Source organism: Ananas comosus, linkage group 15 (genome assembly GCF_001540865.1).
Source record: "Ananas comosus cultivar F153 linkage group 15, ASM154086v1, whole genome shotgun sequence".
Taxonomy (NCBI): domain Eukaryota; kingdom Viridiplantae; phylum Streptophyta; class Magnoliopsida; order Poales; family Bromeliaceae; genus Ananas; species Ananas comosus.
The window spans coordinates 885,504-909,689 of NC_033635.1; the positions used below are offsets into that span (position 1 = coordinate 885,504).

Below are 24,186 nucleotides of genomic sequence, written 5' to 3' on the forward strand. Positions count from 1 at the left end.
CCCATGAATCCCCCCACATTCTTAGTCACAATTAGGGGGTATGAAGGGGAGAGGCACAAAGATAGCCTCCTTTAATCCAACACTACACCAACTTTTATCCTCCCCTCCCCTCCCATCCCATATAACCTCACCCAAACCACACTCATCTTCTCCAGCAACTGCATTTGTTAGTTGACTTGTTTTCTTTTTTGGTGCAAATTTGTAGGAAGTTGTTAGTTAGAGATCAGTCACCTGCACCTCTTCTCATTGCAAACCTTACTTTGCTCTTTCCTTCCCCCTCCAGTCACTTTTCTTGACCACCATGGGAAGTTCATGCATAGACTCCTCCCATGTGTTGCCTGAGAGGCCTCTAACCTCTTCATCCATTAATAGAAATCGGTCTCGTCGTGTGGTTTTCCTCTCGCTGCCGTCGCAAAAAAGGAATACCAACATAGTCTGTTGTAGTGTCAATGGAAATGCGAGCAGCTCCAAATGGTGTTCTACTTCTCCCCTCTTCTCAGATAGGTTAGACGTGCCGGTAGAAGAGGATCAGGTGGTTTTCTCGCCTGAGAAGGCGATCCACAAGGATGTAGAAACAATGAATTCGACATCTTGCAAGGAAGCAGAGGCTAGGACTGTTACTTTAAGAAGTGGTGAAGAAGGCATTGGGATTGTCAGATTTCTTGGAGGCAAGAACTTTCTCATCACTGGTGCAACCGGCTTCCTCGCGAAAGGTATAAATCTCAACAAACATTTCTCATCAATTGCCAAACTTCCAAGCCTATAGTAAAGAGCTAATATTTTATGTTGAAATTTTCTTTATAACTTCTTTCTGTAATGAAGACATGAATTTGAAATGAAAGATTCTGATGCGGAGGCCCAACGCTTGTTTTGGCTTCTCGCTAAAGCAAGAACACCAGACTAGCTATTTTAGCCAAAAAGCATAGTTTTTGAAAGATTTTGCCTTTTCAAGTAGAGAAGCTTGTCCATGAGCCAAGCTAAACAGGCAGTAAGACTAAATTCTGACCCTTAAAAGGCTCATTCTTTATTTTTCTCTTTGGAATCTGGATGTGTAGTTCTTATTGAGAAGATTTTGAGGACAAATCCTTCTGTTGGAAAGATATATGTCCTAATCAAGGCCAAGGATAAGGAAGCAGCAATGAAGAGGCTGAAGACCGAAGTACGACTTCTTAATCCTAATAGATTTTCCTGTTATGAATATAGCTAAAACTATGAACTAACAAAATTTTCTTCTCCCCATCACTCAGATAGTAAATACAGAACTCTTCAGATGCTTACAAGAGATCCATGGAAAGAATTACCAATCTTTCATGCTTAGGAAGCTTATTCCTGTGGTAGGGGATGTCAGGGTAGGCAACATTGGCATTAAGCCTGAGATTGCCGAAAAGATTTCTGAAGAAGTAGATGTTATAATAAATTCAGCAGCAAATACCACTTTTGATGAGAGGTTCCTTATACTACTTTCGTCTACTCAGAAAGTATTATTTGCATTTGTTCGTCCTGCTTGTTCGTATCACTTCATCGAAATCGCCAAATTTGTAGGTACGATGTAGCCCTCGACATAAACACCATAGGACCTTGCAGACTGATGAGCTTTGCGAAGCGGTTTAAGAGACTTAAACTCTTCTTACAAGTATCAACGGGTCAGATAATAGCTGTCACTGAAACCGTATTACTTGTAATGTTTCGTGCCTAATGTTTTATGATGGTAAACAGTAAACTAAACTCTTTTAACATGGTTTCCTTTAACAGCATATGTGAATGGGCAGAGACAAGGTAGGATCTTGGAGAAGCCCTTTCGCATAGGGGACACGATAACAAAAGAGACAAATTTGTCGAAATCTGCAGCAAAACACACACCCATGTTAGATATCGAGGCCGAAATCAAGTTGGCGTTTGACTCTAGAAGGAATTCTAGTGATGCTTCTGCTGTTCAAGAGATGAAAGATTTGGGCTTAAAGAGGTGATTCAGTTACTCTATAAACAAAGGAAAAAAAATCTCTGCGCGAACATATTTTTCTGATATTACATATCGGCATATGAACTGTATATTCGCTTACATAAACTAACAATCAGAGCAAAACTTGTAGAGCAAAGATCTATGGGTGGCAGGACACTTATGTGTTCACGAAGGCCATGGGGGAGATGGTTATAAACTGCATGCGAGGCGACATACCGGTGATCACAATAAGGCCTAGTGTGATTGAAAGCACTTGGAAAGAACCATTCCCCGGTTGGATGGAAGGCAATAGGTAAACTACACCCTTTGCATTCTTCTCTAACAATTATAACAGATCATTGGTACCATCTGATACTCAAATCTTTATCGGTAAATGTTGCCCTATTCTCTCTCAGAATGATGGACCCTATTGTTCTATACTACGGCAAAGGCCAACTCACTGGATTTCTCGCTGACCCCGATGGAGTGCTTGATGTTGTGAGTGACTTCTCTTTAAGTTTATTTCCCTACAAATGACCCACAAAACTGTTCTTTCAATCAAACAGTAAGATAAATTTGGCATACATGTATATCATTGGCAAATATTAAAGTAAATAACCAGGATATTGATCTTGATGTCAACATTTATAGACGGCTGGTGTGTTTATATACGGATGTAGGTTCCAGCTGACATGGTTGTAAATGCAACTTTAGCAGCCATGGCAAAACATGGCTCATGTGGGGAGCCAGGGATGCATGTCTATCATGTGGCTTCCTCTATCGTCAATCCCCTGGTGTTCCAAGACTTGGCTAGAATTCTCTTCGAACACTTCAGTACAAATCCTTGTGTGGATATGCGAGGGAGGCCAATCCTTGTTCCTCAGATGAAGCTTTTCAGCGACATGAGCAAGTTCTCAACTTATGTTTCTGTCGATGCCGTGCAGAAGAGCAGCAGAGCAGCAGAGGCAGCCGGTGCTTCTACGCAGGAGAAGCTGTTGCAGAGATTGAAGAACATATGCACGAAATCTGTGGAGCAGGCCATCTATTTGGCTAACATCTATGAGCCATATACTTTCTATGGCGGAAGGTGAGATTTCTCCTTACACTGGGATAATGTTAGCTAGACAGCTAGTGACGCTCCCCGGATGATCTAATCGTCTCATGACCGCCTGATTTGTCTCGGAATGGACGTGCCATGAGTATTAAACAACTGCATCTGCACCCATGCTTTAGTCTTTGTTTGCCTCAGATTCTGCAACATCTCTTTCATCGAGTTACGAAAGTCAAATATCTGGCGTATAACAGTATTAAAGGCAGAGGCTCTAGCTAAAACAAGCGCTTAATACTCAGTGTATATATCTAGGCAAACTGCACAATCGTGCCACTTTGCAGAGAATTACAATCTGACAAGCAGCAGATTGCATTTCTAATTGTTTTTCTTTTTCATTAGAGGATTATGTATGAAATTTGCAGGTTTGACAACACAAACACGGAAAATTTGATGGATGAGATGTCTGAGGATGAGAAGAGGAGCTTTCCTTTCGATGTTAGAAGCATTGACTGGAAGGAATACATCTCCAAGGTCCATATTCCTGGACTGAGGAAACATGTCATGAAGGGAAGGGGCATGTGTTCCAGGCCCCAGCTAGTGAACTCCTCAATGTGAAATTTTGCAGATACACATTCAGCAATTACAGTAACCATCAAGCACGAGAACTCCTGCTAAAACAGATCCCGTGGCCAACCTTATTTGATAGGTCTTCTGAAAATACACCGAGCTGGTTGTTTGTATGATTCAGAAAATTGATGAATAACTTATTGGCTTGACATATGTGGCTTCATTCTTAAAGCTAATGATTTTATTATCACATAAGGGCTTTATTTGTTGTCAAAAATGAAGAAGATAAGCGCTTTATAAGAAACAGTGTCTGAGACTGATAGATTAAAGAACTCCAATATGGTAAGAAATATGTGCAACCAAAGTATGCAATGCATTTTTGAGAGACAAAAAGATATGAAAAAGAAAAGTAACATCATTGCTATATAGAAGACATTGCCACTTTCACCATGATATTTTTAATTTTTTATGCCTTTCAATTCAAATTAATCAACTGCTTTACAAATCATCACAAAAGAATGATAAAGAAAGAGAATGAAACACATTAGCAATAAATCTTTCGCAACCAGACAAAACCAGACAAAAATTTCAAATTTAAGAATAGCAATCATTAGCAACTGGAAATCTAGCAATCATTAGCAACTGGAAATCTCAACCGCATTTCATTATAGGTGACAATTTGGGGAATTTCACCGTACCCCCAGGACTTCAACAGCAAAATGAGATAATAGTCATACAGTGTTTAATTTGAACAAGTCTCCCTGCATTTTTAGTTCAAACATGAACGAGGTTGTAAGAAAAATAAGTCTTACTAGTCATATTACTTGTGACAAAACCACAGGTAGCCGAGTCAAGAAGAAAACATGACATCTTATGCTATAATGGACAACCAACACAAAATGATTAGAAAGTTTAATCTGGAAAACAGTAGTTGCATACCAAGAAAGAGAATCCTTGCCTTTACAAAATCATGAGAGAGAGAGAGAGAGATGAAGGTCCATGTTCATCACTAGTCCTGCTCACTGCTATCATCAAAAAGACTTGCACGCTGCTTCTCTGAAAGAAACTTTTTTCTAGGACCTAATTTAGCAAACATACATAAGGGGGCTTCCTTCTTCAGCATTAAATATTTCATATTCTCATGTCACAATCAGCTCCCTGAAATAAAGCACCACGCCAAAACATCTTGCATAGTATTTGCACTGATTTTTCCATTTGCGAGCATATACGCGAGTTCTTATCAGCAAAACCAACAATTGTAGGATCATAGAAAATAATCGGGTGTTCTTCGCGTAACATCAGGTTCACCTCTCCTCGGTGCTGGCTCAAACTGCAACAATAAGACAACAACATTAGACAACAACATCAGGTTCACCTCTCCTCCTCCTCCTCTAAAGGATACTCTTCAACGACATTTTTGATAAATGATCAAAGAGTCTTAGAATGATTCAGAAACCATAATATCAAGAATAAAAGGACAAAAAAACATGAAAAAAAAGGCTGGAATTAACACCTGGATAAATGTGTGCCCCTTGCAATCATCAACCTCCAAGATGGAGGCCATGTTCCTGCATCTGTAGCAGTAATTAGGTGCACTGAATATAGTTACCACCTTTTGCTCCTGTACAAGAAAGGCACCATACTATTACAATTACTGAAAAACAAGCACAGACAAATATATAGATATAGTAAACAAGAATAATCAACTATTTACGTGTCCCCAATTATATCCTTCCATGACTAGCTGATGAGCTCTGGCTATGAGTTTAAGGTTGTTGGTATGATTGAATTGTTCTGATATATCCTGCAGTCAGCCCGAAAAAAAAGAGTATAAGAAAAGGCTGCAGCTCAAATTCACAATATAGATGAGTCTAGAAGTCAGCATGTTTACTTGGCCAAATGTATATCCAGCACCACGAGGAGAAATCCCCCAGCCACATCGGTCATGTGGATCAGACCACGAGATCACACATTGGCCCGTCACGAGGAACTTCTTGAACGCGATCCAAGTTTCGGATGCTATCAAGCGTCTCGATAGATGGAGACAAACCACCGTGCAGGCAGAATATTTCTGATTCAACCTTCAAGCAGAACAAAGATAAAACAACAGCAATGATTAGCTGGATGATCTAATAACAAGAAAAGGAAACACAATGATCAAGTAGTTGTATATTTCAGTTTCAGTTAATAGAGAATAGTCATTACAGAACAGATGAAAAGAGTAACACAAGTGAGGTTCTATAGCAAGTTTGGACACACACCAGTGCTGTCAGCGGAAAGTAGTCAAAAAGATCAGTAAACAGAAAATAAAAATGTCACCTCAAATTCGCTTAATTATACAAAATTAGCTAACTAAAAAAGATCCATTAAAATGATCGCCAGATCCTATAAATGCAATTAAATCAAAAAGCTTCTGTACTAAATAGATACTATTAGACGATAGAAGGGTTAAAAAACTTGCATCACAACTAAAATTCAAGGGGAATAAAGTATACAAAAATACACATTAAATTTTTAGGAGAAATACCGACCGTCCCTAAAGCAAGTGGTAAAGGGCTTGGTGGTCGGTACCTGAGATCCAAGTTCGAATTCTAGTTAATTCACATTTCTAGCTAAGTTTATTTCTAAATGAAATAAACAAAACGGGTAGCGTGCAACCTATCTCTCAAAAAAAAAATTTAAGAGAAATCAGCAAGCTTACTGCCAAAAGAATGCATGATAAGCTTGACAAGTCCAGTAGCTATATTCGATTTATATTTTGTTTACCAATAGAAATTTAGGATGCATAACCTTACCGTTGGAACTTATAGTTATGAAGTTTTTAAATATGCAATTTTCTTTCAGATTTGCAGATGTTGAAGGACCATGCGAGTAAGCATGAGGAACTAATTGCATTGATTGCCTCACAATTACCTAGTAACTAGTGGTTTTTTATGCAAATTGATCATTTAAAATATAATATTAAATTCAAAATTTAAATTTAAATTTAATTTTTTTTAAAATTATTTTTATAAAAGTCATTTTGATAAGTTTTCTTATTTTGCCCACTTTCGAGGAACTAAACATGGACACATAGCCTAAAGTAGCTGCAGAATGGAGCGGATCAACCTACTTAGCGGATCAAGCTACTAGCATCCGACCCGTTACGCCTCTTCACAAGGAAAAATTCTAGAATGCAACGAATATATTGGTGACGTGGCGTAACAAATCAATCAAAAAATTCTGTTTAGAAATATATGTCCCATCATGATTGTAAAAAAATATTTTTATTATACTTTTGTTTGAAATAAAGAAATGTGATTGATTTGTTATTGATGACGTGGTGAAGGTGTGATAGTGTAGAATTCCTCCTTCACAAGGGGCCAGGCCAACGCAGTCAAAGGCCGGGACCGCCTATGAGGATTTTTCCTTTTTTTCTTGAGTCTGTTCTTTTCTACATTTTAGACTTTAGTCCCTCAACTGGGTCTATAAATAAGCACAGTGTAGCTATTTCTCTCTCTTTGTTTTCCTTTCCCCATCCTCTTATGTCCATCCTCGGCGATCACCGGAGCTGGTGATCATCGGCGTGGGACCGTGACATTACCGGTGGGTAATCCTTTGATTTCTAGTATAGATATAAAAAATTTTAAGGATCGAATTACTTCTTTCAGTAACAATGGGATTGGAGAAGATATAGGAATTGTATTGATTTCAAAGGGTACGAAAATGGATAACTAGTATAGATATTAAAAATACATTTGTTCAATCATCGTTCGCGCAATTCCTTTACATGAAGAAGAATTATATTGATTTCAAAGGGTACGAAAATGGAGATAATTTACCTGATATAATGCCATTCCATCCTAATTATATTCGTTTTCGATTTATGGATAGCTTAATAGCTAATAAAGCATCGGTCACGCTGGGTTCTTTCAAACTTTATGACTTTTCACCACGTACTACTTTTATGAGTAGGGATAAGCTTACGCTAAAGGTTAATGAGTTGTTACAAAATCTTATTATAAAAGAATTGATGTATTCCTTTTTTAAAAAACTCCATGTAGATGGTGATAGAATCTTAGAATTCATTCAAACTAAAACGAAACCAACGAGGGGTATAGGTTTATTATATTTTATATTGATGGATTTGTATTTAGAGCATGTTGATTACTTCATATATGAGTCGATAAACAAGTCTGGACCGGATCGGGTCTGGATAATTAATATACTGTATCCATACCCTAAAAAAAAATGATCACAAAAAAATATATATACCCTACCCATTTAATTTCAGGTCGGGTCCGGATCTGGATACTAAAGTTACTAATATACCCATCGGGTCTATTTGAGCGGGTCTGGATAGTGACTATCCGAATACTGCTCGTTTAAGACCGGATACGGATCGGATTTAGATCGGGCACAGATATCCGTATAAATATATTTTTTTTATAAATTTTGTTAAATAGTCAATAGACAAACTATAAAGCCCACCATAAAAAAAACGCACATTTTAATAAGTTGTACCATCCAATAAAATATTGTTGGCGAAAATGAAATGAAAAAAAAGAGTAAAGAAAAAGAGTAAAAAAATTAGAAAAAGATAATGAGTAAAAGAGATGGCAAAGATTTTATTATGATGAAAATACATAGTGACTCATCATCTATAAGTCATACTAAAATTGATCATTTAACTTCAAAAGTTAATTTTTTTTATTTACTATCGGATATTTTATCGGGTCCGGATCCGGGTCCGGGTTCGGGTCCAGGTTCGGATTTGAAAACTACTCCGGACCCTACCGATTTAAAAGTTAGGTTTGGGTCGGGTCCAAATCGGATATGTGTATAAAATATCCGGATCCATACCCGAAATTTTAATGGGTAATTTTTTTTATCCGTATACTATTTATTTTTTATCGGGTCCGGTTTGGATCCGGGTAGGGTTCGAGTCGGGTATGGGATATCAGATATTTTGGATACCTTTAATTATATCGATATTTTTTATTTTTTCTGTAATATTTAGTAAACCGTTAGTATAGTGATAATAATTTTTAATTGTATAAATAATATTGGCTCTATTTTATTAACTTATTTTATAAATTGGGCCAACAATTGGGCCAATATTGGGTTTGAAAAGGCATGGACCTCCGTTGGAATATAGAAATTAATTAGCCCTACTCCATCTCTCTCTCTCTCTCCCCCTTTTTTTTTTTCAGATCGGAGTTTCCACGCACCGCGAGCTTGGAGCTCTCTCTCTCGATCTCTCTCCCTTTCTTCTCACTTGGATCTACACACGATTCCACGATCGGGAGAGGTGAGCTATTGATTTTTCTTTCATTTTTGGCTTTGATCTCGCAGTGTTAGTGCAATTTGATCTAGCTTCTCAATTAAGCCGAAGTGTTCGTAATGGGGGGTTTTAGGAGTTAATTTTTGGATTCGCTTGCGATTTGTGGGAGATATTATCCAGTTTTTTGACAATGTTCGATCATCTACATGCTCATCTCTTTTAAATTTGTTTCGAAGCCGAAATTTAGGTCTCTTTTGTGCTTCATTAACACTGATTGATTGAGTAAGCTTTGCGAGACTATTTAGGTTTCAAGAACGGTTTTACTTGTGAATCTCCATTGCTCTTATGACATGTTTGCTCTGATTATGTTTTAGGTCCTTTGGACCAGCATAACAAATTAAAAAAAGTGCGAGATCAAATACTTCTTTGTCACAATTACAACCCAACTGATTCTAGTCCAAATTTTGAAGCGTAAATCACCTGATGGCTTGGCGCACGTAGAGGAGATGCTTCTTGTAGTAACTAACTCTGGTGCGGTCATTTAGGGCTTCTTTAAGAGATACAGTCTTATTGTTGTGCTCATCAACACCTAAAGAAGAATAACAAGAGAAAAGTAAATCACATTGTGCTCGCCATTTGATTAGCTAAACCACTCATAATACTGAACTATGAGCTTCATAATAATGGATATGAAAGGGGCTATCTTACCGTTCTCTGTAATGTAAATGACTGGGTTGTTGTACTTGGACTTGGTATAGAGTAAGAGTTGTCTTATTCCCGGTGGGTAGATGTAAAGCCATCCTGAAGCAGCCTGTGAAACACCTCTGACCTTAGAGCTCATTTTATAAAATCTCATTTGTGTCACCTATCTCACTTCTAAACCCCAGGTTAGTTCATGTGGATCTAAACCTTTTTTCCTTTTTTTTTTTAAATTGAAAAGTAATGATGCATACCTGTGGTCCAATCGGGTGTTAGAAAATGTTATAATGGTGTCAGAACTCAAGACAACAATATATAGGAAGAAGGTTTTGGGATGCTGAAAGGTCTTTTTTTTTTAGTCATGAACCTTTACCTGTTGCATTAATCTGTGCATCAGTGGAAAAGGTTGCATTAACATTGTTGGGAGGTGGAGGAACACTGTAAGTGTAGCTGGCAGTATAGTAGTTAACCCCAATGAAGTCGTATGATCCCTTAACCAGCTCGGACTGCTTTTTAGAAAATACCGGCAGACGATTGCCGACTAAACTTTGCATGCTTGAGGGATACTTCCCTCGAGTTAATGGTTCCAGGAACCTGTTTATAAAGTTACGAAGAAATGAAATACAGGATGAAACTCTAACAAAGATCTATTTTATATCCTTTGCTTCTACTTCTGTGTTAGTATGAAGATGCTCACCATCTGGGTTTTCTATGGATTCCAACATGCTATCAATAATTATATTCTTTGTGATTAAAAATATTTTTGAAGTTGAGAGGGTTTTCTAATTAGCTTTGCTTGTGGTGTACATGATTTGTGGAGTCCCTGTTTAAGCTGTTGTGCAAGTAGAGCTCTTACATGAACTGTTATTTTGTGTTTGTTGTCCAATGAATTGTCTTGTGGATAATATATATGATATTAGACCTAGCGTCGACAGTAAAAAAAAAAAGAAGAGTAATATATATATATATATAGAATTAGGCTACTATACTATCTATAGTATAGACATTATGCAAGTCATAGAGAAATCCTTTGCATATAGAGGTTAGATAAACTGTCAACAACACGCCTAGCCCCAACAACAGAGACTAAAGTTTAAAATTTAAGTGTGCACGTGCATTTTTTTTTTTTTTTACATATTTTTTATGCTTAAGATGATGAATGGCAAGCCCCTGGAATAAAGATGTATTCATGGTTTACAAATGCCTATGAGCTATTCATGTTCAAGCATAAGAATCAAAACGCAATTATATATATTCATGTTCAAGCATAAGAAGGATTGTACATCCAGGTTCCAAAAGAAGAGAGAAAGGAAATGAAATATGAAAGCTACTACATTTGGCTTACCTTGAACTTAAAAAGTTTTCCTCTTTTGAGCAATCTCCCAAACCTAGTTTTCACAGATTGTTATTAAAAAACATTGCGTCGGCTAGCAAGAATGAATTGTTATTTTTCCTTGATTTTTTGTTTTATGACTTGGGCAGATAAGAATAAAACCAGAAGTATAGTCATTACTGATAATGTTCTTATGAGTAACCAAAAGGCCCCAGGTATGAAAGGTGCACAAAGCGACCAAACCTGATCAATAATTAGCATTAGGTTCACCAATCAGAATATTAGTTCCCTTGTGATTATGAAATCTCAACCGAACCTCAATTTGTGTTACATAAGTAGGTGATATCAAACCTGACCTGTACTACACAAATCTAAATCAAACCCAACACAACCCGACCTAAAATGATAAATTAATAATCATAAAAGCTAAGCAACATACATTCTATATATACACCACATACAATCGTATATATTAGAATTCTCCTTTTAGACCGGATGATACTAGAGAAGGATATGATATTCTATTCCACTCTTTTTCATCCTGGTTCTAGAGAATGACTGAACCCTTGCATTTCAAATCATCTCCCTATAAAATTTATCATTTGGAACCCAAGAAATTGAAATAATTCAGCCCGACCTGAACCAACCTGGTTTTGACCCTAGTTTAGTGCAATCCAAAAGATTTTTTGTTAGGATCAAAGCACAACCCGAGGTAGCATTTGGTTAGATAGAGTTGTCACTTAGCCTTCAACTCGACTCAACCCGTTCAAGTTGCACCTTACACAGGATTATTTTTCCTTATGTTGGTCACGCAATCTAACAAAATATATGGACTGTAATATCTATTAGAAGACAGAAGCTTAATATCCTATCTCATTTTTCACAAGGCTTTTAGTGTAAAATCTATTCAAGTTTGATTTCTCCTCTTAAGACATCACCCAGGTTCCAAACACCAAACATCAAAACAAACTTCCATACTTTTCAGTCTTGATGAAAACAACATCATTAACTTACCTCAAATGTAGAGATGCATACACCCTCATTATCCGAGAATATCAGTTGGATAAAGTAGGCTATACATGGAGAGGCTTCGCCATTCACATTTGTCTAGGAAGAAACATGAGAAAGAATTCTTCATCTTTACAGTACTTGAACATTCATATTTGTCTAGGAAGTTGATTCCAAATTCTCTATGTAATCTTCAGATTATGAGGTTGAAGCTAGTACTTTTACAGTCATCATACATATTTCCAGCTGTTTTTTCAATCACTTGTGCATGCCGTTTCCTTAACTAGCAGAGATTCCCTAAAAGTTAGCAAATTGCAGATGTCTAAGAAATGGGGTATGTGATATATATATCTTACATCTGAATCTCTTTAATTCCTACAATTTTTATCTAGTGCTATGTACTTTGCCCTGTCGTCGTTAATTCTCTACTTCAGAAAATAGAGGAAACCATTAAATGTCATGGTCGACTTATGTTATCATAGACTTAACATATCTTTTTAGCATCCAGCTTTACTCTTCTTTTTTCTCTCTTTTTTCTTCCTCCTTGTTTGGACTTCTCTCATCATAGTCTAATGTTCTATTTGCGACTAAAATTCTTTACTTGCTTGTTAATAAGGGTGGACAGATCTCTGTTTCCTGGTTAACAGTTAATCTACCCTCTTTTTCCTTCCCACCTTTCTGAACAAGTTGTGAGAGTGTTATACAAACTTTCCTTTTTTATTTCGTTAGGATGATCAATTTAGAAGTATGTAAACATTAGGATTTTGTGATTCATTTCACTGTAGGACTTTCGTAAACTCTAGCATGAAATGGGCCTCGCGTGAAGTGTCTATAGCCGTCTATAGACAAGTTTGAGCTTGTGTTTATTCTGTGGCTCCAAAAGAATGAACTCTGATTTCTTGTTCAATTATATGGTTATTTTCCAAAGGGTAGGAAATTTTCTGATAGAAGTTTCGAAAATTCGGCTTCTGCAATCATATCACCTATGACCTATCTCTTTCCATCTTTTGGGGGTACCGAAGACTCACAATTGACAAAAAGAAAAAAAAGGGCAAGGAGTGAAGGATCGCAGTTATTTTCAAAACAACTCTGTAGTATCAGGTAGACGTAGTAGTTGAAAGGAGTCCACATGCAACGTATGAAACCTTAGTTAACCACAGTTTCTTCTAGTTCTTTGCTCTAAAGCATTCTGAATATTAGAAGTGGAAGAATTGGAGAAGGATTCTTCGATTGAAGTAAGTAGTGAACATCGCTTCTTCAATTAGGGCGAGGAGCCAACGATTTCAGCGTATTCAAAGTGATATGTCAGATCAGGTTGTTGTGGTAGTAAAAAGGAGTCTAGATGCAAGTAATGTAACTATAGTTGACTCCAGTTTCTTTCAAGTTCTTTTTTCGAATGTGTTCTGAAAACTAGAATCGCAAGAACTGCGCAAGAACTGGAGAAAACTGGGATGCTAGTAAGAAGTATTAAACAATGTTTTTTCATTTAGAACTCGATTAGATAGTCATAGTACTTCAAAAGAGTCCAAATGCAATGTAGTGTAACCTTAGTTAACTCAAAGCTGGGATGTAACTATGATTTAAGACCCTTTAAAATCACATTAGTCCAAGTAGTCTAAATGAGTCCAGATGCAATGATGTCACCTTAGTTTGAAATGTTCTGAAAACTAGCAGAGAAAGAGTTGGCGAATAGAATTGCAGTGTAAGTAAGAGTTATCAAACTGTGCTTTTATTTGGAAAAGGGGAAGAAGTTTAAGTTGTATTCAAAGTAATATCTGAGGCCAGATAGTAGTGAAAACGAGTTCAGATTCAATGTATGTTACCTTATTTATTCCAACTACTTTTTCCTTTCTTGTGTGTTCTGAAGAGTATAGATAATTGGGGGATTAAATGGTATTAAACTTTGCTACAACTTAGTTATATACAGGGATTAGAACACATAATTTAACACAGTTCTAGTGGTAAATTTATATTTTGTAACAGTGATGGCTCTGAAATGTCAATAGAAGGGTATCGAAGGCCTTTTCTTCTTTGATTTCTGAAGTTCAAGTTTGATCTCTCGACATTGAAAGGCATGGAAGAGATGAGATCATGAGCTGGATCTTAAATTGCAGGCTCTTTCCTAATCTTAAAAATATAAAAGATACTGATAAAAAAAAATTGACAGTAAACTACATGGATGAAGCACATATATTTGTATATGGATTCATCATCGTGTTTTTTCTTCTGTTTTGACCTTTTAGCAAGTTTGCTTAACATGTTACTGTTGTTTTATCAATAATTATATAATATACATTATGTGCAGACAGCCATGCCCCCCAAGGGTTTAAAGGTCAAAGGTGACAAATGGTCAATTAGGCTTGAAGCGTCCAAACATGGGATTTTTCGTTTGGGACCTTTTGATGACATGGATGAAGCGCAAAAAGTGCACGACTTCATCGTCCACAAACTCGGACTCGGTAAACGTGCTTCTCCAGTTTACTTAGAGTCCCAGTTGGTGGGTACGAAAGTTCATAAATTCTGTGAAGGGATGAAAGATGAGAAGTTTATGAAATTGCTAAAGAACAATGAATTTTATCCAGCGTATATGAACTTTGTGCTGGATGGTGCTAACAAGGTTGGAAACGTGGTTGGCGCTGAGGACTTTGTGCTGGATGGTGCTAACAAGGTTGGAAACGTGGTTGGCGCTGAGGACTTTGTGCTGGATGCTGCAAACAAGGTTGGAGAAGTGGTTGTCACTGAGGACTTCGTGCTGGATGGTGCAAAAACTCCAACTTGTTCTCAAAAGCAAACAATTGCTAAACATGCAATGTAGGTAAGCATCCAGTACCCTACACTCCAATAACGAATTCAAGTACGAAAAACACCAACTAGTTCTCAAAAGCAAACAATTGCTAAACATGCAATGTAGGTAAGCATCCAGTACCCTACACTCTAATAACGAATTCAAGTACAAAAAACAGCATATGACTTAAAATAGCTAATAAAAAGCAAACAGTTGCTAAACATGTATATGTTGGTAAGTATCCACCCTAGACTCTAATCTGTTAGGACCATGTATTGCTCCTTCACTCCAGAAGTCTTGGTTGCCTATTCTCTATACAAACCTTCCTCAATAATCTTCCAAAATGGCAAAGAGTTTACTCCCCATCTCCTCTGCTGATGAAACAGCCTTTTCAGCTATTTCTAGATGTTGCTGCAGGTCTTTCATCATTATTTTCAGTACCAAAATATTATCGGCATTGGAAACGTGGTTGGCTTCTTCAATTAGGGCGAGGAGCCAACGATTTCAGCGTATTCAAAGTGATATGTCAGATCAGGTTGTTGTGGTAGTAAAAAGGAGTCTAGATGCAAGTAATGTAACTATAGTTGACTCCAGTTTCTTTCAAGTTCTTTTTTCGAATGTGTTCTGAAAACTAGAATCGCAAGAACTGCGCAAGAACTGGAGAAAACTGGGATGCTAGTAAGAAGTATTAAACAATGTTTTTTCATTTAGAACTCGATTAGATAGTCATAGTACTTCAAAAGAGTCCAAATGCAATGTAGTGTAACCTTAGTTAACTCAAAGCTGGGATGTAACTATGATTTAAGACCCTTTAAAATCACATTAGTCCAAGTAGTCTAAATGAGTCCAGATGCAATGATGTCACCTTAGTTTGAAATGTTATGAAAACTAGCAGAGAAAGAGTTGGCGAATAGAATTGGAGTGTAAGTAAGAGTTATCAAACTGTGCTTTTATTTGGAAAAGGGGAAGAAGTTTAAGTTGTATTCAAAGTAATATCTGAGGCCAGATAGTAGTGAAAACGAGTTCAGATTCAATGTATGTTACCTTATTTATTCCAACTACTTTTTCCTTTGAATACGTTGAAATCGTTGGCTCCTCGCCCTAATTGAAGAAGCCAACCACGTTTCCAATGCCGATAATATTTTGGTACTGAAAACAATGATGAAAGACCTGCAGCAACATCTGGAAATAGCTGAAAAGGTTGTTTCATCAGCAGAGGAGATGGGGAGTAAACTCTTTGCCATTTTGGAAGATTATTGAGGAAGGTTTGTATAGAGAATAGGCAACCAAGACTTCTGGAGTGAAGGAGCAATACATGGTCCTAACAGATTAGAGTCTAGGGTGGATACTTACCAACATATACATGTTTAGCAACTGTTTGCTTTTTATTAGCTATTTTAAGTCATATGCTGTTTTTTGTACTTGAATTCGTTATTAGAGTGTAGGGTACTGGATGCTTACCTACATTGCATGTTTAGCAATTGTTTGCTTTTGAGAACTAGTTGGTGTTTTTCGTACTTGAATTCGTTATTGGAGTGTAGGGTACCGGATGCTTACCTACATTGCATGTTTAGCAATTGTTTGCTTTTGAGAACAAGTTGGAGATTTTGTTCATTTTTGCTTTCCATGTTTATATAATGGATGATGCCGGTGGATGAAATCGTGTTCCTAGCATTGCTGGTTAGCTCGGGTTTTTAGCTTGTAAACACATATTTAAAAGGGAAAACTTCAAAAACCCCTTATGTGGTTTCACTTTTTTTCACTTTAGTACTATGTGGTTAAAATGTATCAAGTTAGTATCCTGTAGTTTCTCACTTTATCACTTTAGTACTACGTGGTTTAAAGTGTATCAAATTAGTACCTTGTGGTTTTGCATTTTAACACTTTAGTATCCTGTGGTTTTAATTTTGTATAAAGTTTGTACCCTGTGGTTTAAAAAATCACAGGGTACTAAAGTGATAAAATAGATCACAAGATACTAACTTGATACATTTTAAACCACAGGGTACTAAAGTGAAAAAAGGTGAAACTACATAGGGTTTTTGAAGCTTCGCTATTTAAAATTCAAAAATAGAAATACAATAATTGCGAAAATTTTTCTAATCTTTTGCTTTGTTTGCTACGCAAGTACAATAGCTGCCTTCATTGTTTTGATCTCGTGGAAGAACTAATAATTATGTCAATGTGGTTACCTAGGCCTCTTACGAGCGACATTACCTTTTTTTTATTTATTTTGTTCTTTTTAGTTGATATTTGGGTTCTCGGCCTAACTAGCCTGTTATTGGTTGGGCCTACGGTGGGCCTGGATTTATGGGCCAACTAAATTTATCTTACGATATCCTTTGTCACGCACAACTTTCGCGAGGATGAGCGTCGCTGCTGTCAGTGCTGTGTACATGCATGTCTCTCAAAAGATGTCATTAAAAGCTTTTAAGTGTATTGATGCTCCCGATAATCCTATCATAGATATATATAATCTAAGATAAAAATTAACTGGAATGGAGATAAGAGATCCAAGTTGTGTCGTTGCTTCCTATATATCATGAGCTGTGTACAGTTGGAAACAAGTAATTTAAACTGAAAAAGGCTTCACGCATTAACATAATTAAGTGAAGTTTAATTATTTCGAGTATTAATTGACCTTAAACAATATTTTGGCCATGCACTTCATTTATAACTTTGCTTGTCCTAATTTCTAGGAATTGACTTCCATAATTAACCGTATGGAGAAACATATTTAACATATAGTGTAGATCTGTTTTGGACCAGCAAGGGCTTCTAAAAGGTATTATTTAACTACTATTTTAGTCCAAATGTCAGAACTTTGTATATTATTGTAATATATTTAGGCCCGTTTGGTTGGGGAACAAGATATAGAATAAGGCTATGTTTGGTTGGGGGATAAGGATGGAATAAAGAGTTTATTCCATCCTTAATTTTCAAACATAAACAAAAAATGATGGAAACACTAGTTCCCATCCCTTAACGAGCATAACCCAAGGTGGAACAAGGTGGGATAACCCAGCTTGTTCCACCCGTGAAGAGAGAGTGAGAGAGAGAGAGAGAGAGTGAAAGAAAAATTTTAATTTATTATAAAATTTAAATTTTGTAAGTTTAAAAATTAATATTTATAATTTTTAAAATTATAATTTTTAAAATTATAAAATTTAAAATTTAAAATTTAAAAATTTAATTTTAAATTTTAAATTTTGATATTTCAATTTTTTATTTAGAATTTGATTTTTTGTATTTTTAAATTAAAATTTCATCTTAAATTTAAAGTTTAAAATTTAAAATTTTAATTTTTTAAAATTATAAATTTGAGATTTTTAAATTTTTAAATTTTAAAATTTAATTTTGATTTTTAGAATATAAATATAAAATAAAAAAAAATTCTAATATAAAAAAAAGAATAATAATAATAATATTTTTTTTAATAACTACCCATTTTAATTCTTATTCCATCTTACCTAACCAAACGCTATTTTTTTTATTTTCAGGAATAACCCAATTTTCATCCAAACGCAAAATTGATCTAATCCCCGGTTATACCTCAATTTATACCTATCCTCGGAATACCCACTTTTTGCTTATTCTCAAACCAAACAATACCTAAGAGATTATTCCCTCCTTGTTTTCCAAACGAAAATTAAGGGAGTGCGAACAGCTGTTCTCCCTTTTTAATGATCTTGATGTTCCCATTGCTCTTCGAAAAGGTGTCCGAAATAAAAGTAAATACCCTATATCTGATTTTGTTTCTTATGCATCCTTATCACCTTCATATAGAGCTTTTGTTTCGTCCTTGTCTTCTGTGTCAATTCCACATAATTGGAAAGAGGCATTAATTGATCCAAAATGAAAAGGAGCTATGGATGAAGAAATGAGGGCACTCAAAAAGAATAATACATGGGAGCTAGTTGATCTTCCAGCAAAAAAAAAGGACAGTAGGATGTAAATGGGTCTTCACGGTGAAATATAAAGCTGATGGCTCAGTGGAAAGATTCAAAGCAAGATTGGTGGCAAAAGGATTCACCCAAACATATGGGATTGATTATCAAGAGACTTTTGCTCCAGTGGCAAAATTGAATTCTGTTCGTGTCCTTCTCTCATGTGCTGCAAATTTAGGATGGGATTTACAACAATTGGATGTAAAAAATGCATTCTTACATGGAGATTTACGAGAAGAAGTATATATGGAGATGCCTCCCGGCTTTTCGACTCAGAAAAATATTGGAAAGGTCTGCAGACTAAAAAAGGCATTATATGGCCTGAAACAGTCGCCTAGAGCATGGTTTGATAGATTTTGCCGAGCAATGTTAAACTTTGAATATAAACAAAGTGATGTTGACCATACTATGTTCATCAAGAAAGACGAGCAAAATCACCATTCTTATTGTTTATGTCGATGACATAGTAATCACCGGAAATGACCCACAAGAAATGAGTAAACTGAAATGTTACTTGGCTAAGGAATTTGAGATAAAAGATCTTGGAAAGTAAAGGTACTTACTAGGAATTGAGGTGGCGAGATCTTAGAAAGGAATTTTTATTTCTCCAAGAAAATATGTGCTGAATTTACTTCAAGAGACTGGAATGTTAGGGTGCAAACCAGTTGATTCGCCAATAGAAGTGAATCATCGGTTGCAAAGTAAAATCGGAAAAGAAGTTGACAAAGAAAGATACCAGAGGTTAGTAGGTAAATTGATATACTTATCTCACACACGACCTGACATCTCTTATGCAGTTAGTGTGGTTAGCCGGTATATGCATGACCCAAGAGTATCACATTTGGAGGCTGTTTATCGTATTCTATGATACATGAAGTCAGCTCCAGGAAGTGGACTTCTATTTTCTAGAAATGGTCATTTGAAGATTGAATCCTTCACTGATGCTGATTGGGCTGGATCTCCAGATGATAGAAGATCAACCTCTAGATATTGTACCTTTGTTGGTGGAAATTTGTTTACTTGGAGAAGCAAAAAACAAGATGTAGTAGCCAGATCTAGTGCAGAAGCTGAATATAGAGCTATGGCTCAAGGTGTTAGTGAAATTCTATGGCTTAGAAGGTTTATGCAAGAGCTTAATATGGCAGATGAGAAACCATCAATACTATATTGTGACAATAAAGCAGCTATTAATATTGCTCACAATCCGGTACAACATGACAGAACAAAGCACATCGAGATCGATAGGAATTTTATCAAAGAGAATTTGGAAAAGGGCAGCTTACGCATTCCATTTGTGAAGTCAAGTGATCAATTAGCTGATATTCTCACTAAAGGAGTTGGTAGAGCAGTCTTCAATAACATTGTGTACAAGATGGGCATGAGAAATATCTATGCACCATCTTGAGGGGGAGTGTTGACTATTCTTTTATAATTTTGCATTACTTTTATAGTTTTGTAATTTTACTGTAAAAACTCTTTGATATAAATAAATCTCTTTGAGGTTAGGGAAAATTAACCCTAATCACAATCTTAATATCAATTTCATCACCTTCCTTCAAAGCTTCGCGAGCTTTTCCTTCAGCATGTTTCCTTCTGCTTCTTCCGCCCGGAGTTTTCTCCTCCCACCGCTTCATGTTGAGATGAAGAGCTTTCTTCTGTTCTTGTTTAAGTTGGAGACCAATTAAGTGACATTTACAAAAAACGTTGTCCTGGGATGTTACATTACCTCTCTTAAGGTCTATATTAGTCGTGCTGTAGTTTTTTGTACTCATGTCAAAATTAAAAGCTCCAAATTTGAAGTTATGATTTTGAGCTTTAAAATCTCATTTCTGATTTATACCAGGGGAGAAGCTTCATCTCTCAAATGTTCAGTTAGAGGTAACGTTTGCCGGAAGCAAAAACTGAAGCTAGGCCAAACAGGCGCATAGTTTGATCAGATTCTTGATGTGTATTAGTATCCTCTCTCTTGATGTGTTACAAAGATTGATGCTGTAGCAAACTATTTATTTATTGAATGGTTGGACTATTATAGTCATCTGTGTACGTTTACATGTCCAAATGTATCATTAAGCATAAGCAAACAATCTGTTTTATGTTTTTCGATCTTTTAATTGTATAAAAATGACTGAAGAAGCTTCTCAAAAATGGGCAGTCCCACGGTTGAGCGAAAGGATTCTTTCGTCCCTGTCTTGGAGATCTGTAGCTGCACATCCTTGGCATGATCTTGAGACAGGTAGATTTCTAATGAGATTATTATTGCCTATCAACTCTTACATTAACACACAGAAGCTAACTGTTGGTACAAATTTACATGCAAGTCCTGGAGCTCCCTCCGCTTTCAATGTTGTAAATATTAGTTTTAAGCGCATCACATATAGGCTTCCTTTCACTATGCTTATTTTATTTTATTTTACTTTTTATGGTTTATTTCAACTCTAATTCTAGGTAATTAGATGCACTAACACATGGACTAATCTATTCTATTTGTTGTTGGATAGCATCTCAATTCGTCTTTACTAAATAAAAGGCAAAGAAGTGATCAAGGTATGCGTTGGTTAGACTTCCATCCAGCTATCTCTAATATGTGCTTATCTATATCAATCTCTTCTCTATCTTGAGAATTCCTTAAAATTATTTAGCTTTTTTGGTCATGCTGGAGCTTCTACGGAAATTTTTTGTGAGTTGAGTTACTTGAATACGCCATCCATCTTCTTAAGTATCCCGAGAACAGTTTTTGCTATGACAAAAGCAAAAGATTGTATTTGAATCTTATGCTCTACGGGCCAAAAGCTTATTTTAGCTTTCCCTCTACAGCTAGAAGCTCTAGAACTTTCAGCTATCTCGATCTCACAGGAGGTTTTGGGATACCTGTTGCCTTCGTTTAGTTTTTTTTTTTGTTTTTTTGGTTTTTTTTTTTATTTTTATGGAGGCCTGGCGTCCCCACCTTGTAGCTTAATTCATATCCCTGTGGAATGAAGTGGTAGCATGTTACAATTTTATCTAAAAAAAAAAGGAAAAGAAGAATTTTCAGCTATCTAACTCCCGTAATCTGCCTATTAAATGGCACAATGTTCGAAAACTTGGGCCCATCAATCATATCACATTCAGTAACTGTTGGGTAGTTCAATGTGTCCCTGAATTATAGAAATATTGATGATCCTGGATGTTGCTATCCTATTCACTATTTCAAATAACTAATTTGCAAAGTTCATGAATATTGTTATCGCAAGTTGACAGGATTCTGTAGTCATCAGTGGTCTATCCTCATAACTATGGTATCATACCATGAACTCTGAAGATGGTGACCCCATGGATGTTTTGGTCCTGATGCAGGTGACTAGAAATCTACATTACTATTTTATTTTCTTGAAGGAGAAAAAGTGCCTCTATTTCGAAACTGTCTTTTTTTCCCCTTTTCTTTTGTGCTGCTCTGTCTAACCGTTGAATCAGTTTTTCAGATAAATGGCACCTATGTCCTCATGGCTACCGTATTGTAATTTTAACTAATAATAAGGTTTTATAGGTAAACAGTGCCTCTTTGATGCTCCTAACATAATTCTTTTGCCCCTGCACTTGTTTGAATAGGAACCAATTGTTCCGGGTTGCTTTCTTAGTGCAAGGGCCATAGGTCTTATGCCTATGATTGATCAGGTACTCATTACTCAATGTTGTAGCTCATGATGTCCCCAACAACCTCCAACCTTCTTTAAATTATCTTTTTTTTCCCTTCCCTTTTGTTTATAAGTGCCGTCCTCCCTTGCTTCATTCTGTATCAGGGTGAGAAAGATGATAAGATAATTACAGCTGTGCTGATGATCCGGAATACCGCCACTACAATGACCATAACGAGCTCTCTCCTCACCGACTTGCTGAAATTCGTTGCTTCTTTTGAGGACTGTATCCTTTTTTTTAAAAAAAATCGATGAGTTTTATATGTCATTTTGTTGGTCCTTTCCTTTTTTAACTTAACTTTGAAATCCTAGTAGCCTTGACATTGATGTAGACAAAAAGAACGAGAACAAAGAGGTTGCTGTCAATGAGTTCTTACCTGCAGTCGCTGCCCAGGAAGCTATTCAGCTCTCTATGTAAGTCAGTAGCAGCAATAAAGGCTTGCATGACTGCATTTTCCTGTATCAGCCATAGATAATATTGTGAGAAATAATAGTGTAATGATTAATCGTTTAGCATTTGTCGTATGGTAGAAAGGCTGCTTACGACTGTCTTTCCTAAGCCTGCACTCACAAGAGCCTGTTTGACTTACCTAGAGTTTCTATGAGTGTTGTTCAAGTAGAACATTTTGAACAGTTTTTCTAGCAAAAACCAGCCCTCTGCTAACCGCTTCCTATTACATTATTGTCAGTAGTTTCGTATTGAAGCTCTTGCTTCTGTGACGTAAAAGATTATCTCATTTTGCAGCTATAGCAGAAGCTCCAAATGGATCCTTGCTATTGTTTCAAGGAGTTGCTTTGCATAGTAGAGAAATTTTTTGAAAAGCCTGCCAAGCATGCAAATATTCCACTGATAAATCCCTTCAAATATGAAAACATGTAGATTTCTTGGTCATGTACATATTAGCACGTTTTAATAGAATATATTCTTCTTTTCTTTTTTTCGCTCCCTATTCTGAAACCGTCTTTTTGGCTGTGGATTTAGGGATCTGTATGCAGACTATATCTTGCACAATCTCAGGCGCTAGATTGGGCGGGTTCTTTGATAACTGAGACTTTGGAAGGCTAATTAATACTTCTGCTCAGTTTACCTTAATTTTGGACTATTTTGATTTTTTTTGTATCAGATATGTTTTATCCAAATTCTGGTTTCCTTTTGAAACTTTTGTCAGATCATGGGAGCTCGTGTTTTTCGTATTAACTATTGATCTATTGAATGCAGTTTGCACTGGCTCTTTTAAATCTGAGTTTCCTCACGAAATTTCTACTGTGGACCAGATGTTTTATTTTCCTTGTAATATTGATATAGCAAAACGAGGATTCTCAGTCATTGGCTCATGGCCGTAAGAAAGTACGATAACTTTATCTTGTGAAATATATTTTGATACCTCTTTATCTTAAAAGAATCCCTCTTATTTGGTCATCTCCTGGAATTGTGTTTCCATTGCAAGTAGCAACAAGGCATTTTATAGGCAAAATTCTAGAAATTTTGCAGTGAATTTAAGAAGAGTTTCTTGATGTTTGTACTTTATAGCATGAAGCTGTGGGAGAGATTTTGATAAAAATGTTACTACAACAAGAAGCCAGGTCAAATAGACCTTCTATTATGGAGTGAGCAACGCTGTGACTTTGATGTACGATGACTTTTCGTTCGAAGGCTCCAAAAAAGTAGTGGTTCATTCTATTAGTGAAAAGATTATCGAATACTATCAGTTTTAGTAGATAAATCTGTTCAATCGTGGAGATTATTTAGATTCGAATTTTAAAGAACGTGAGATTGAATATTAGTTATCCAATGCGTGCATCAGATACTTTTTCCGTAGAAGGATTTGAATTAGACTAAAATATAATAGATATATCTTAAAATTAGATTGGTCATCTACAGCAGATATTAGATTAAAATATCTAATTCTAAAGCCTGTGCGA

The 24,186-nt window shown here is 36.1% G+C and overlaps 2 protein-coding genes and 2 pseudogenes across 2 annotated transcripts; 2 read left to right on the forward strand and 2 right to left on the reverse strand.

Moving 5' to 3' along the window:
* On the forward strand, nucleotides 302-3,732 carry LOC109721465 (fatty acyl-CoA reductase 2). The gene is made up of 9 exons (XM_020249119.1): nucleotides 302-713; nucleotides 1,056-1,159; nucleotides 1,248-1,447; nucleotides 1,543-1,643; nucleotides 1,753-1,963; nucleotides 2,091-2,252; nucleotides 2,356-2,437; nucleotides 2,620-3,026; nucleotides 3,413-3,732. Exons 1-9 carry the CDS (start codon nucleotides 302-304, stop codon nucleotides 3,603-3,605), a joined length of 1,872 nt encoding a protein of 623 aa, XP_020104708.1. The 3' UTR covers nucleotides 3,606-3,732.
* LOC109721466 lies at nucleotides 4,811-7,393 on the reverse strand (annotated as a pseudogene).
* Nucleotides 8,716-22,681, forward strand: LOC109721564 (annotated as a pseudogene).
* LOC109721565 (beta-glucosidase 24-like) lies at nucleotides 8,858-10,469 on the reverse strand. The gene is made up of 3 exons (XM_020249230.1): nucleotides 9,893-10,469; nucleotides 9,529-9,631; nucleotides 8,858-9,409 (listed from the first exon to the last, which is right to left on the reverse strand). The coding sequence occupies exons 1-3, from the start codon at nucleotides 9,935-9,937 to the stop codon at nucleotides 9,297-9,299; spliced, it is 261 nt and encodes an 86-aa protein (XP_020104819.1). The 5' UTR covers nucleotides 9,938-10,469; the 3' UTR covers nucleotides 8,858-9,296.